Raw genomic sequence first — 16,533 nt, forward strand, 5'->3', positions numbered from 1 at the left:
TTGCTGTCTGCTCAATATTGTTGCAAAATCACGAGACGTGTGTGCACTGCTCACTTGTCTTTCTGCTCTTCTTCTTCCTTTTTTTTTTTCATGCTGAGTATTTTTTTTTGAGAAGCGAACAAATGCATTAATATTTATATGTTTATATAATCGATAACCCACTTTTCCCTTCCGTGTAAATAGGCATCAGAAGATAATTTAACAGATTAGTTCTCTCAAACATGGCAGTGAGGAAGCGTAATTTAACTATCAAACAAATCTACATGTCTAATAACAGCAAATCTGCTAAGGAGCATTAGAAAGAGGAGCGGCGCCCCGGAATCTCTGCAGGAAATGTTCTTTATATTAGACATATACAAGCAGGTCCTGTCAGATGCACAACAAAGCTCGAGAGCCTTGGTCTGCTCCAAAAATCTCAGCCGACCTTACCCGCAGATACTAGGCACCAAGAGGAGAAAGACAGCCTCATTACTTGGTTTTAGGGTGGGTTTCTCTTTTTTTTACATCTTCCTGTCGGTTTTTTGCCTTGATCCATTAGCTTCCCGCCGAGCTCGGACGTAGTCCTTCTCCCTATTTCTAATTTGATCAGCCCATCTTCGGCAGCAGACCCACTTATTTTTGACAGGAGATGAAAATTGAGTCGCCGAGGAAATATTAGGATATATTTTCAATCATTTTGGTGCTGAGGGGGAGGCGAGAGCTTAGTTTTATATTGAGACATCACGCCGGCTGCAAGCAGAGAATGCTTTTCCCTGCCAGGACCTGATGCAATCCATTCAAGCCAACAAGTTTGGAGAGAATGTTGAGTTCAATCAATTCAGAACGTCGAGATGGAGCCCAACTCACTCCAGGTATTTCGCTCTCCTCCGCTCCTGCGATCCTGGCGCCCCCCCGGCAGCCCCCAGCCCCCTAGCTCACCCACCCCCCCACACACCCCCACACCCCCCACAAACTTTTCACCAAACTTTTGCCTTCTGCATCCCCCCCCAAAATAATTTTTATTGTTAAAAAAAAAATCCCAGCGCTGATCATACCTACACAATGTAATTTTATCGCCTCATATGGGGAACTGGGGAGGGGTGGTGGGCACCCGGAGGGCTTTTTTTTTTTTTTTTTTTTTTTTTTGGAAGCAGAAAATTAGTGGGTTCTGTAATATTTTTCACCCAGTCTTCTATCTGTGGGCCGGTCTGTATTGAGAGTCTGGCTGTCTTGTGTGTGAATGTGCCTGGGAATAGATATTTGTGCTTGATGGCTACATTATTTACGTGGTGCTTTTTCTCTCTCTCTCTCTCTCTCTCTCTCTCTCTCTCTCTCTCTCTCTCTCTCTCTCTCCCCCTGCAGTGGGTCGGCTCACCGTGTGGATTGCACGGACCTTATATTTTCTATAAGGCTTTTCAGTTCCACCTTGAAGGCAAACCAAGAATCTTGTCCCTTGGCGACTTTTTCTTTGTAAGATGTACGCCAAAGGATCCGATTTGCATAGCGGAGCTCCAGCTGCTGTGGGAAGAAAGGACCAGCCGGCAACTTTTATCCAGCTCAAAACTTTATTTCCTCCCCGAAGACACTCCCCAGGGCAGAAACAGCGACCATGGCGAGGTGGTAAACCTATCTCTCCCTCTCTTCCTTCTTTATTATCCACCCCCCCCTCCAGTAATGCGTATTATAAGGCAAGCTTGAAAATACTGTATTCAGTTCTGCGGTGAGCAGGATCCGCTCGTTTTTTAAAGGGGTAGCGCCACTAACTGGGGCTGGAGTATTTTACATTGTCAGAGTTTGGCTGTCAGCTTCACAAAAACCGTCCAACTGCTGATTTTAGTCAAGATCAAATAACTTGTCGAGAAGGGTTTTGTTCCAGGGTGTGTGTGTGTGAGAGAGAGAGAGAGAGAGAGAGAGTGCTCGCTTTGCTACCTCCGCCTGAAGATTAATATCCCGTGCCTTAATACACACATTTTTTAATTTTTATTTTTTTAATTATTATTATTATTATTATTATTAATTTTTTTAATTTTTTTTTTTTAGTTTTACCTTTGTGCCTGGCTCTTGGGCCGGGTAGATTTCTTTTGGTGGGTTTTGATATTGTTCACGTTTTTTTTTTTTTTTTCTTTTAAGTATTTGATATGTTTAAGAGGGCGGAAATTACGAAACGGAGGCAGAATGAGATCAAAAGCGATTGAGTTGGCAAAGGCGTGTTGACTGAAGTGATAAATGACAGGTACTGGGATAATACATTCAAATAACTTGCGCATCTGCCCGGGCGGATTTCAAAGCGGTCGAGTAACCGGCACAAACACGTTCGGCTTTAAGAACTATCTCGCGCCCACTCCCCCCCCCCCACACCCCTCCCCTCGGAACCATTTGATGTTCTGGTTTCCAGCGACTCCACGCGAAGTGGACATCTTCCAGTGGGGTGTGGGGCCGGGCGCAGGGGCCTCTGCGGTGCGGCGGTGCGGGGCCGCGCGCGGAGTGGACGCGGAGGGGACCCCGCGGCGATGCCACCGGGCCACCTCCCTCGGGCTCTGTCACTGCGGGTGTGACCGCCGCTCTCCGGGCTCCCCGGGTCCGAGGGCCGAGCTCGGTGGCGTGGTCCCCACCCCCCTACACACACACACACACACACACACACACACACACACACACACCCGGGAACTATTTTGGGGAGTCTGCGCCCAGGGCGCGGCTGGAGGGAGGGCGCACGGCTTTGTGTCTCCCGAGACAGAGCAGGGTGAGCAAACTGAGACTTTTGAGGGCAGCTCGCTCGGCGCCAGGCTCGCGAGCTTTCGAGGTAGGTCTGTTGTTAAATGAATGGTTCGGTGCTGAACTCCTCGGGGGCCCGGGAGCTGCCAGCCCAGGCAGAAATTCCTGGAGCTGATGGAGTTGATTGCACTTTTGGCCTCGCTAGCTCACTCCCTCTCCCCGGGATCGAATTACCCCTCAGTGGTCCGCGGCTGGTTAATTAAGGGAGTTCGTCAGAACCTCGGCCCAGGAATCTGCCTTTTCGGAAATAAGCTCCGCCCTCCTCTCCGCACACACCCCTCCCCCGCCCTCCCCGGCAAGAGCAGGGTTTAAGTGGTCGGTTTCCCGGGCTCCGCCTGCCGCCTGACTAAGGTGGAGTGTGTGTGTGTGTGTGTGTGTGTGTGTGTGTGTGTGTGTGTGTGTGTGTGTGTGTGTGTGTGTATGCGGAGTGTGTGTGTGTGTGTGTGTGTGTGTGTGTGTGTGTGTGTGTATGCGGAGTGGGACCCCCGCAGCCCACCAACAGGTTGAGCGCCTTCCCCCCGGGCTCAGGCCCCTCCCCCGACTCAACTTTCCTGCGCAGCTGTCTTCCTTCTCCCTCCCCCTTCCTGATTTCTTATTATTTGCTTTTCAAATTTATTACTTCAACATGGCCTGTGATCTGGAGAAGGGAAGGATTAAATATCCAGAAAAGAGCTGGTGCCTAACAGACTTCGGACTAAACCCAGGAGGAAATCATTCAGTGTTTTATGGGATATTTGTGGTCATTCTTTTTTTTTTTTTTTAATTGAAATTGGAATATTTGTTTAAAAGACCCCGAGTTGACCCCACTAGGTCCTGTTTAGTTTCTGTTGATGTAACTAAATGGCGAATGCTGATTTAAGAATAGGAGCCACAGAAGATCCCATCTGTCTGTCAGAACTGTTGACAATGAATAGATACGTTTTTAAACACACGATCTCTTTTTAATTGTTCCTTGTGGGGAATTGTAATGATCTAGGCATTTCGTATCTACTGTATGAGCCATACCTCAGAAAAATTAATCTTGCCATTTAAAAGTAAACTCTAGGGGTTTGTGGAGAGAGGGCGGCTCTATTTATAATCCTCAGCTGCTTATACATAGTCTAATATTATGCATGATTTGTTTTTTAATGCTAACACGGCTGGTAATTAGCTGTATGATTATACTTGTATATTTCATTAGGACTTTGGCTGATGTCATTGTGAGTTATTCAGCCATATTAAAACAATTTTCAATTGAGATAATGACACGCCTCAAAATTATGCAAATGGCAGCTGCATTGTGCAAAATAATTATGACAAATGGAAAGCAGGTAGAAAGTTTCCCAGTGCAGGATCGGTTTTCCACCCCGGTGATGTCATTTCCCCCCTGGCCTAAGTCAGACGTTAGATGAACAGCAGCAGCCAGGCTCCTGGGGAGGAGAGTCGGAGACCAGCTTTTACTGCAGGCGCCTAGAGGGGGCAACAGGGCCTCTCATTAAGAAATTTGCTTTGTTTTCGCCTACTCCATTAACTTGTTTATATACATCGAAATGGTTTTTATTATTGATTTTAAATAGTTTTGAAGGATGCCTTTGCCGTTCGTAACTGCAGGGGAATGTTTTCTTGGTGTTCAAGAACATTTAATCAGCCAGTAGAGTTTATTTTAAGTAACCGAATGGAGGTTAATAATTTCTTGATTGAGCTGACATCAGCACCTATCTCAAAAGGACAACCAGGACTCAGGACTCTGTTGAAAAGAGTCGTTCTGCCTGTTTCTGATTTCTTGAAATGTGAAGACGTCAGTTCTAAAAGCAGGAACATGATCATTGTGCGAGTTTAGAAATAGCGTCCCTGTGTGGTTCACTGTGATTTGCAGAAGATTTTTTTTTTTTAAATTCCACATAGATCTTTGCAATCACTGCAGGGAAATGGAGTGACGCAGGACTACGCCTACCCATTTTATAGATGGGGAGAGGGACATGACAAGGTCATGTGGTCTGTCCAAAGTAGCCAGTGTCACCCAGTCCCTCCTAAACTTTAAGCTTGCCTCCTCTAATAAAACATATTCTTGAAAACAAGATCCTACTGGCTTCTAGAAGCATGTACCAATGAGGACAGTCCCTTGTTCATTTCTGAGCAGAGTCCTCGGTCAGCTCCCAAAGGTCAGATGTTCATGTTTAAACTAATTCTGTGTGGTTCGGGTAAACTTAACTGATGCTATGTAACAAGATATTTTCGTAGGTATTAATAATTAGCTATCAATTGGTTTCCAGGGCGATAGTGACAGCACACATCAGATATTTCCAGTGCTAGTAACCTGCGCTGAGGAAAGGCATTTGAAGAGACGAACATCTCAGGCTGGGCAAGCGATAGGACCCGAGTTTGAATCCTCAGAGCCCATCTGAACCGGAAGCAGTAACCCTAGGGTCCTTATGGAAAGAGAGTACACAGTAGTGAGCAATGTCTTAGACAAGGTGGAGGTTGAGGGTTAACACTTGAGGTTCTTCCTTGACCTCCACAAGTGTGAAGGACGTACTTGTACCCTGCACAAATGGATGCACAAGCATATCATATGCACACATATACATATATATATGATACACACATGAAGAAGAGACACATTTTGATTCTGCAGCTTAGTCTTGATTTGACCTTATATAACCCTAATATCTGAACCTCAGTTTCTCCTTCTACAAAATGGGAATAACAGCAAGAACAACTGCATCATTTAGGGGCTCAAGAGACATTATATAGGGAAGAGTGCTTTAGATATTTCAAAACACGTAAAAAGAAAGGACCCAGGCTAAGAACATTATAAACATTCTCATCTTATAAACAAAAGCAAACTATAATAACTTTTATGTTTATGTGGATTTCTTTGGATCTAATCATGACACTGTCTTAAATAAGCATGAGTGTAAAGAGAAGGGTCATGTGCAAGAAGGTATGTTTCTTGCCACATGTGGCCAGTAGCTAGCTATTCAGAGGAGGACATGGCAGGTAGGTGGGTAATTGTGTCTGTTACTGAGCAACTTGTGATCATGCCCATTCTCAAATTGCCAAGTACTTAATCTATTGGCAGTTGACTTTCAAAAAGCATGCATGTGCAGGCTTGGGTTTTTACATGAAGGTTTGTTGATGACCTGGAACTAGGAATGGGGAAGGTTTAAGCTAATGATGTCATTGAGTCAAGACCAAGCACGCCTGGGTGTTTTAGCTTGTTCTCAGGATTTCTAACAGTACTTAGTTGTCACCGTCCAGGCTAAGCTATCAGTGGAGATCGACTTGGAAACTGCTTCAGAGATTCATGTTCTACCGAAATCAGCACAGGACAGTTAGAGTTGGATCAGAGCCTTTGAAGTGTAAACATTTTCAGCAGCATCACTCTGGTGATATCATTTTGGGCAATTTCTCAAACGTTCTGTCCCTCAATATTTTCAGTCATGAATTGGCATGGAGACTTTACTTCCTAAGATTGTCTTAAGGAAGAAGTGAGCTACTATATGGCAAGTGCATACCACCCAAGCTGATACACAGTAGCTAGATCAACAGTGGGAGCTGGAATCATAATGGTTACTATTGGTCTTGCTTTTCTCATTGGAATATGAGGCGTTACTGGGGGCCTTTCTCTCTGAGATGGCAGCTCCTAGGTTACTTTGCTAAAAATCTCTGGTGATCCTGGTTCCTCGCACTCGGGGCTATCTTTCCTCTGTGTGTTGGCTTTAGCTGTGTCATCAGAGCAGAGGCTTCTTAAGAATGTCTATGCTGCTCCTGGAAAATGTTGCGAACTGGACCAGCAACATTTTTCAGAAGATTACCTGATTTGATCATATCTGGGGGTAGGCAGATGCATTCCGGAATCCAGATGGATCTGGCTTGGGCTTGTTCTTGTTTTTGCATAGCCCTTCAGTCTGGGTCTGTGTCCATAAGCCGGTTTTCAGAGACTTGTGAGTCTTGGTGACTTACCTTGCTATCTTAAAACGATAATAAAAGTCTTGCCCCAGACTTACTTTCTTCATCTGTATAATGGAACTGGTAATCTTGATTCTACTGAGGAAATCAGAGATGATGATATTTTTAAAAGGGGGGGAGGGGTCACCTAGCACAAGACTTAGGAAAACTCACCCAGTGACCAGTGATGATAGTGGTTACTCCGCATCTAGAATCAGGACCCGTGAGCATTCAGCCACTGTTGCCTGTAGTTAACCACCGTCTAGATCAGAGCCCACGAGATCTCAGCCACTGATGGCTGTACTCTAGCTACTGTCTGTTCTTACTCATTCTTTATAACTAAATGAAGGGATATCTCTAACCACATACAGGACAAATATAAGAGCTAAAGCATTACATGGGGGTCATTTAACTGGACTGTGATAAGGGTCAGCCACCTATAACTTGAAGGCCAAACCTGACCCACAGAAATTTTGTAAATAAAGTTTTATTGGGATGTAGCCAAAGTCATTTATTTATACAGTGTTTGAAGCTCTTTGGCTAGAACAACACCGCATATACTTTTGATGGCTACCATATGGATCAATACAGTGGAAATATTTATTGTCAGGCCCGATCCTTTACAGAAAAGGTTGGTTGACCTTTGGCCTGTAAAGTTGATGTAGAAGACAGAATATTTCTAATTTTCATTGCTGGGGGCTGAACTCAGGACTTCACACTCATTAGCAAGTGCTCTGCCTACGAGTTATCTTCCCAGACCCTATTCCTCTCTCTTGGCTTGGAACATATTAAAAGAATAATATTATAAAACATAATTCAATATTAGTATGATGTCATTATCATTTACGTGTATGCACACATTTTAATATTGAGTCTAGGACATTTATTTTTGTGAATAAATAAAATTTACATTCAAGTATATTTTGAATGGCTGAGATCCAAGCTCTAGGCAACATAGGTATTGTCTGACTCGTGTTCATCAAAAAAAAAAAAAAAAACTAACTGCTAAGTATTAACCACGTAGGAGGTAAAGGGGTGAATGGAAGACACTTGGCAAGTGGCCCCTTTTCTCCAGAAGCTGATCAATCTTAATAAAGAGGTGAGGTCAACATGTTTAGAGATGTACAGACAGTCACTATCAGAGATGCCCTATCACGTGAGTAAATTTGAAAATACACCATCTGTGTGTACGCGTGTGTACTGACCACTTAGTCAGAGATGGAGGCGAATGTGTATGGGCCCTTTGAGGACCTCACAGATTGGACCCCACCCTTATTGCCAGATACTGGTCAAAGAAATACCATCAGATTTTGCGCCTGTCCTTCTGAGTCTTAGTGGAAATGAGAATGAGCTAAGGTCTTTCTCTGTGCTTCGTGTTTGCTCTCTGGAAAAGTGAAGGCCTACTGTGTGCTGGAGCCATCCGCACATTTACAGAACACCTACTGTGTGCCAGAGCCTGGCCTACTCTGGGACATTAGCCTGTGAGCTAAGGTGCTTTACATCTCAGGGTTCTTTCTCTTTGCGTGACGATACAGCTGTCAGCAGTCTCCTCTTCCCTGTCCTTCTCTAAGGGCACAATGACTAAGCAATAAAATTACAGTGCTTTCGGGGGAGGGGCTGAAAAAGATAGTTCAGTGTTTAGGATCATATATTTATCTTTCAAAGGCCGTGAGCCACCTGTAGCTCCCAGTTCAGGACATCTGCAGCCTTCATCTGGCCCCCAACAGCACCGCACTCCTATCTGCCTATGTCAACACACAGAGACATACACAGACACATCATTTAAACTTTAAAAATAAAATCCCGAAAATGCCTTTTCAGGGGCTGGAGAAATGGCTCAGCAGTTCAAAGTGCTTTCTGCCCTTGCAGATAACCGCAGTGTGATTCCCAGCACCACATCAGACGGCTCACAAACTGGGTGTGAGATCTGATACCCTCTTGTAACCTCGGTGGGCTCCCGCACAGATGCAATACACATAAATTCATGCAGCCCCCCCATCCACCCATAAGTAACAAATACTAAGTAAATATTTTTAATACCTCTTGCTAGCAGCCTGCCTTCATTAAGTGTGGCCTGTTGAAGGGCCACTGATCTGTGAATATACCTCAGTACCCTATCACAAACATTTTCTTTTCTACTAAGACGCCTCGCCACATCATCCCAATGGATGGCAAAATACACGAATGGGTTGTTGTTAGTTGCCCTGGCCCAAGAAATGAGCAAATGTTTTAAGTTGAGGGCTCGTTCCGGAACTGCCATTACCGTCTCTCTGGGTGCTTTTCTGATCTTCACCAGAATCAGCTTGTTGAAATTGGGGACTTTGCAGTGACAAACTGTGACACCTAAACTTCTGGGGAGGAGCCAAGCTTTAGCCAAATCGTGTTGGCCGTTCACAAAAGATGGCGTGTTTTTCAGGTGGATGACCTTAACTAAGGCATGTGCTTAATAGTGACGCCACACTGTAAGCAATTAAAACCTCTCTTGACATTTAAACTGTCAGGCCCCTACTCAGGAAATGTTATTTTTTATGAAGTACAAGAGTCCACACATGTTATGTTGGTTATTAATTATTAATAAAGTATGCCGTTGTTCATAGTGGCATCTGGTAACTTACAAAGCGGGCTCATTTATCAAAGTCTAGTTTTAACCGATATCCAGCATATAATTGCTTGAATCAAATGCATTTGCTTGTCATTTTTTATAGCAGGGCAGTTGGATATTTGCCATCATCTACTTAGAATAATATTGTAACTAATGATTACTTGGTGGCTCTGCTTTTAAGGGTATTTTATCGATTGTTTCCTAAGAGAGTCATTTGCCTCTAAGAGATGTGGTCATGGATTCTTTCTTTCTGGAAGAATCTGCCCTCGAGTCCTTGCGCAACATGGGACTTTTTCGGGGTGTGCTGTAATCTTCACTGTATTTCTGTAGATGAGAACCTAGGCTCTGCCTCTTAGAGTGTGTCCACGCTGTCCAAGCATCATATGGACAACACATTTCCAAATGTGTGGTCCAAGGAGATGGCTCTTTTTGGTAAAATGTCTGCCATGCAGGCACGAGGACCTGAATTAAGGCACCCAACACCCAGTGCCGGTAGAAGGCGTGTCTGTAATCCCAGTGATGGCCAGTGAAGACAGGTCAATCCCTGGAGTTTATTAGCTAGCTACTCTAAGGAACTGATGATCTCTGGACTCAGTGGAAGACCCCGTCTCAAAAAGTAAGGTAGGGAACGATTGAGAAGGAAATCTGAATTCAACATTTGGCCTACACACACACACACACACACACACACACACACACACGCAGGAACGCTCAGACACAGAAGTGCCAACACCCACTGTATAAACTCACTGAAAAATCAGCAGATGATTATTATTGAGAGAGGGCCCTGAAGGCGCGCCGATGACATCCAACCCGACATCAGAGATTTGACATTATCATTCAGACTAGGATGGGAGCTTGGAGACGTGAATTTTTTTTTTTATAGATTGTTTGTGGCTGTATAGGTACAGCAAGCAGCCTAGTTCTCGTGCACGTGACCATCAGGTTCACAGCCCCTCGCAATTCTTGCGCCCTCCTGAGAAAACAGACAGCAGAGGCCACAGGTTGTTAGCCAAGCTACTGACCCCTCTCTGTCTTCCTTTCTCATGACTTCCTGCATACCCGGTCTCTGAACCCACCGATTCTCCACTGTTCGGTTCCAGGCCTATGTGTGGCATGAACATTACGCTCTTGTCTTTGCGAATAGGCTTTGCTTTCTACACCCTGGAGCATGTTGAACTACTGTGCAAGCTGGAAAATAAAAATGTTCTAATTGTGTCTTTTAAATAAGCATAGGAATGAATTAATTAGACCATATTTTGTCTTTAGTTGCTTAGTTACACAATAGCATTTTCCTGAGCACCAGGAAGATAAATTGGCTCTTTTCTTGCTGTATGTCCCTTAATCATAATTACTGTATTGCTTCAGAGGGTAAAGCATACATAGATTTTTTGCATTTTTTATTAATAGTCCAAAATATGCATATGATCTATAAAGTATATGCTGCTCAACCTGTTTTATATGCTTTTATGTGGGAAGAAGTTTTATTGTGGTGGTAGCATTTGCATTAGTTGCTCAAAGATGTAGTTCTGGGAAATACATAATTGAAATGTTTTTGAATTGCTTTTTCTGGCCTTTTCAATCTTATTCAAAATAATACGCCTCTGGTCCCAGAGCAGCCACTCTCATTTGATTTAACATCTTGCTTTGCACTGCATGCATGGCGCTGCTTTAACCCCTGCAGAGCCCAGATGAGGTGCTGTGACTCCCAGGGTGCCATCATGTCGTGGGGGCTCCCAGTGTGAGGGTTTTAAGAGAGGAAGGGATTTGATGGGCACTCTCGTTCTAGAGCGATTGCTTCTATTCCATGTCTGTTGCTCTTGGCGTACTTCCTTTTTTGTTGTTGTTTGCTTTTTTTTTCTTTCTTTTTTTTTTTCTGTTTTTGGGACAGCTTGAACAAGCTTGAGCTGGACAACCTTGTGTGCTTGGCTTCGGGGGTCCGGTTTGAACATGGTGTTGTTACTGGAACTTGGGTTTCTCTCCCCGCAACCCCCAACCTCCTCCAAGGGAGGCAACAAGAAGGAAGCAGCTTACTATAGTTAGTGAACAATGAGAGAGTTGGGCCTCAGCTCCAGATACACGCTTGGTAAATGTATGTGAAAACTGACCCCATTGTTCTGTTGTGTTTGAAAAGCAAGTAAATTATTTACAGATATTTGCTAATTAAAGCACATTTAACCAGGACAAAAGAACACAGACTAACTGGAGACAAAGAGCTGAGTACAAATATTTCAGTCGCACTAATTCCGTGTGTTCTTAAGGGGGAGAAGTATGTTTATATATGTGTTTTTATAATTTTTACATCTACTTCTTTATTTTGTGAGTGATGGCAAGTACACATCTCGTGCAGGTCAGAGGACAACTTTCAGGAGTCAGCTCTGTCCTTCCACCGTGTGGGGCCTGAGGATTGAACTCGGATTGACAGGCTTGGCAGCGAGGGCCTTGACTCACAAAGTCATTTTGCTGGCCTGAGAAATGTGTTTCAAAACTTTGCTCATGGAGGGTGGGGAAATGAGTACAGGACACACAGAATCTCAGGCGGAAAACGGCAACTGGGGTCTGGGGTGTTTGCAGATGGTGCGTGCGGTGAGTGTGAATGTTGGGAGAGAAGGCTTTAAGTGCTCTCAGCAGCCCCAAATGGTGATTATGCGAGGTGGTGGATGTTAATTAATATTTTGTATGTGTGCATGCATCAAATTGTTACCTTCTACACAGTAAATGCATAATTTTATGTGCGAACTACACTTCAGTTAATCTAGAGACATCAACAGTGAAAAATGACTTATATAGTGATACACACTTATGTAAGGAGAGGAGGGAATGCTTCCTGGCCTCTATGAGGAAGGCTTATGCGCTGCAGAGGTGATCGGCCAAGCTCCCATCCTCTTACTTGTGAGCTAGGCTTGCTTTAAGCTTCCTAAGGAATGTCAGATGCAAGCGATTTTGACAGAATCCCGAGATCTCTTTGGTCCAACCTTGACCTGTCATTTTCTGACTGGAACTCAACCCAGAGACCCTTTGTGTGTGGGGGGGGGGAACAAATTAATCATATTCTGTAGGAGGAAATGAATATATCCTGTACTTTCCAAAATGTCTTGATTAGATGGCTTCCATCTCGGTGTTTTAATTAGATGGCTTCCTAACTTTGGGCAAGCCCAGGTTGGACCCTCGTATTGTGTCTACAAATGTCAGACCAATGAAAGCAATGAAGAGGGAGTTAATGATACTGATCTCTCAGATCTTCCATAGTTGGAATGATTGACGGCCAACCATTGGTCAGGCGGGTTCTCTGGTTCTGTTGCCATCAACAGATATTTCCAGGTTTAGGCATGACTAGTCTGAGGTCTCTTGGCATTGCTGATTGCCAAGGTTCCTTAAGACAAAGGCTCGTGTCTAATTTTGATAGACTCTCAGTAGCAGGAACTCTAATTCAGTGACTCCAGCTCCAGACAGAAAGATACTGAGTACACAGTGAGAGTTGGCAAGCCACAGACTCATACCTAGCTCCATTAGGTACTCATCTTTGGTTTTGGTGACGGGTCTGTTGTCTTGAGGTTAGACACTGGGGAAAGTAAGGAAGTGTTCCCAGGTGTGTGCACAGACTAGAGATCTGTCCAGTGGATGGTGCCCCACAAAGACATAACTTTCATACAATCACTAATAGAGTGTATAGATGTTATGGGTGGGGAAGCCACTGATCTGTGGGCTGGTGATTTCAGGGTTCCAGGCTAGACCTTCACCTTCATCTCCTTCATTGTCCTGAAGCCTAGAAGGCCCTAAGATAAAGCCTAACAAAAGTTGGCTGAAAGGTGGCAATTTTGGTGTCAGGTGGAATTGGTGTTTCTACCAACATTTGGACCTGAAGCATAGTTTCATTCATTCAGAAGCATGAACGTGTGCCTACTCTGTGTTATACCCTATACGAAAGCTATGACAGCGAGCAGAGTGAATGACATGCGGAAGGTTTTCCGCTCTCATAGACCTCACCTACTCCTGTGAGGAAGAACTCAAGGAGCCACTTCCCTGGTCTATCCAAATTCTGCACCAGCCTTAAAGTTGGAATGGCATCCATACTTCTTTATAGAAGTATGCATAGTATCCTTTCTTCCCTGCTCTCCCCGTCCCTCATCTTCTCTTCCCTTGTGTACTCAGAGAGCAGAGAAAATGCCCAACCTCCTCTATTCCAAGACCATCCATGGGGTTTCACCTGCCTTGATACCACTTAAACCAAAGTTGCAGCATGTCCCAGAGCTTAACAATGTGAGGCTGCGCCTAGGTATTTCCCCATCGATCATACATAGACAAGCTCATTTAATTATGGGGATTCTTTAAGGTTTGGATTGTTTTGATACTCCACTACTTAGAAAAATGGGGCAGTGGGGCTAAATTGTAACTTTGGAACTTTGGAAGATCACATAAAGGTGAGACTTAGACTAAAGACTGAACCTCAGGCTTTCCCTAATTCTTCCAAATATGGTGGGTGAACAACTGTATTATTATTACTTTGGATGTACTAAGAACTCCAAACATCGGGGCCTTTCCTAAACATTGACTTGGTATTTATTTGAACCTCTAGAAATCTGTAGTTATATTGGTGGCTGATACCTATAGGCGTCTATGGTAATATTGTGTACTGTATAATAGGACTTAAGGGCTCCTTAGACGCCCCTGGAGTCCATTGTCACAGGAGAGGGGTCTCAGCCCCAGGACTTCCAGGTGTCTTCTGAGTGTAGTCTAGCTAGCACAGACCCAACATGGGAGCATACAGACTTCTAGGAGCACATATATGGTTCATCAAACTACCCCAAACCAAGGAGTAGTCCTGGGTCATGAAGTCCTGCATCAAAGTGATGAAGGGAAAATAGGGGTTCCTGTGGTGCGGGTGACTGGCCATCTTGAAAGGATCTGTCGAGGTGTTATGGGAGAGATCACTTCTGAATTGAGGTCTAATGAGATTTTGAAGGGAAGACTGAGAAGTTTCTTGGCATGGGAAGGCAGGAGCAGCATTCCTGTAGGATGACAGGAAAGGGCATGACGTTGTGAACCTAGCGACCCAGTTATCTAGGAGACACTACAGAAGCCATGTGGGTTTATCTACTCATCAAGACATGTATCAAACATCTTCTGGGCTGACTAGGCTGCTTGGCTGGGCTGGCGATGAAAAACTAAGGCCCATATGCCAAAATCTGTCCCGTTGCCTTTTCATTTGTTTTTTTTTTAAATCAATAAAGTTTTACTAGTTCATGCTATGCCCTGATGTTTACAAAAGTCTCTTTAGGGCGATCACACTATAGTGGCAGAGAAGTTATGACAGAGACTCACTGAGGCTAAAATATTTGGTGCCTGCACCAACGCTGCCAAATTCTCCTCTAAAATACTAACGTTAAAACTCCCGGTGACATCTTCACACGCTAACCTTTTGTTTACATCTCACGATGTTGTAAGTCTGTGAAGAAGGTTTTCATGTCATCCCCATTTTGCAAAAGGATACTTTGAACACCTGCATGAAAGCTCCAAGTTCCTAACCTCATTCATCAGGAAAAGGGCAAGGACTGAATGGAAACTTGAGTTTTCTTGACTCCAAGGTACTGGTGATAGGGATGGAGAAACCTTGGTCTGTTCTGGTTACAAGTGGAGAAATGGTGATGTCAGAGAGGGATGTTCCGATGAGTTGAGGCTTCACTTTGACAGAAACTGCACACCAATTGCTCCTGTTTTTCCATCTTCCACCCAAAAGCCACTTCTTCCAAGAAGTCTTCTGTAGCTTTCTGGAGGAAAGGGACCTGTGGTACACACACAGGTCAGCCAGTGAAGGCAGACACATCTGAGGGACTCTAAGATGTTTAGTGGGGAGCTGGGGACTGTATGACTCCCTCGATGGATGGCTGGCTCTGAACCTTTGCTCCTCAGACTTTACCTGTCGTTACCAGACGAGGATAGTCTCAATTTTGCCAAATCTTGATATTTTTATGAGAAACTAGAAACCCACATTACTTCATGCTTCTCACCATCCATTCAGTCAGTTCACTTTTTGACCAAACAAAACATGACCTTTAGCCTAGATGTGACCCATGGACCGCCACCCTGCAGTGTCTAGAGCTTTTAATTACGTTATCATATTTTGCTCATTTTCTGCAATTAAACTAGAAGAAACCTGCTGGCTTAAAGGGGGCAGCAGGAAGTGTTGGGGTGGGGGGTGGAGTGCCCACCTACATCAAAGCCCTTACCATTCTCTGTAGCCAGCTTTCAGAGTCTGGAGTGGGTCTGAATTTTCCCTGCCACTTACTCCAAGGCCACAGGAAGGATGCGGCGTGAAGAGGAAGCAGGACAAATGAGCCATCAGATGTTGGATATCTTGTAGGTGTCAGTGAGAACAAGGATGGTGACAGAGACCTCTCAAAGCATGAGAGCATTGGTGGGTAGAGATTTGTGGAAAGGAGATATTGAGGCAGAAGGAAAGCCACAGGCAAGGAACAGCCTGACCATGCTGGTTATGACCTATACACATTTGGTTAGAGAACTTGAGTCTAGTGGGCAGACTAAGGCTAACCTTCGTCCTTTTCCTCTTCCTCCATCTCTTTTCTTGGTAGTAATGGGTAAAGGGCTGTACCCCAGTCCAATTCTTTCAAAAACGGAAACACAACAGGAGATGAACATTTCCCAGTCAGAATGGGTGCACCTTAGGGGGAGGCGTTCTCTAACCCTTGTGTCATTCGGACGTAAATCTGAAAGCGGTGGTGATTAATAATTCCACATGTGTGTTTTCCCGTTTGAGGTTAAAATACAAACCCTCAGTGTGGACTCCTGGCAAAACAGTGTGAGTATTTACTCTGCCGATCAGTCACTGTGCCGTCCTGGCCAACTGGCCTCATGTCTCTGGCATCTGAGTTTTTTTCGCGGAAATGGATGAATGGAACTGGACTGGAAATATCAAATAAAGTCCAGAGGGCATCAGAACCAAACTAGGACCTGGCTTATCCGAGGCCTTCAGCAGATGTTTAGTGTACACTCTGCTCTTCTTGGTCTTTGACTAATCCTTGCTTTCTGAGGTCTGCCATGGTGTTAGCCAATCTGTTAACAGCCTCTTAATAAGTCATTTATTGGTTGAGTCACTGGGCTATTGTTTGAAAAACAATAACTGAGAAAACAGTGACTCTAAATAGTTTAAGCTTCCTGGGGCTTTATCTATCCCAAAAGACTATTACAAGCAGTTCAAAGGTTTTGAGCTGTGTTTGAGATTTCTGAAC

At 44.3% G+C, this 16,533-nt stretch overlaps 1 protein-coding gene across 3 annotated transcripts in view; it reads left to right on the forward strand.

The window, feature by feature from the left end:
• Positions 1-402: 402 nt before the first annotated feature.
• The window catches only part of Arid5b (AT-rich interaction domain 5B), a 175,367-nt gene continuing 159,236 nt past the window's right edge, over positions 403-16,533 (forward strand). The window contains exons 1-2 of one of the 3 annotated variants that reach the window (XM_060369415.1): positions 403-851; positions 1,342-1,596. In XM_060369415.1, coding sequence (XP_060225398.1) covers positions 831-851; positions 1,342-1,596 — 276 coding nt within the window. In that variant the 5' untranslated portion in view covers positions 403-830. Of the gene's footprint in view, positions 852-1,341; positions 1,597-2,372; positions 2,783-16,533 lie in introns of those variants that run through there. The other 2 variants (XM_021635248.2, XM_060369416.1) reach the window with 2 other exon arrangements.

Source organism: Meriones unguiculatus, chromosome 16 (assembly GCF_030254825.1).
Source record: "Meriones unguiculatus strain TT.TT164.6M chromosome 16, Bangor_MerUng_6.1, whole genome shotgun sequence".
NCBI classification, from domain to species: domain Eukaryota; kingdom Metazoa; phylum Chordata; class Mammalia; order Rodentia; family Muridae; genus Meriones; species Meriones unguiculatus.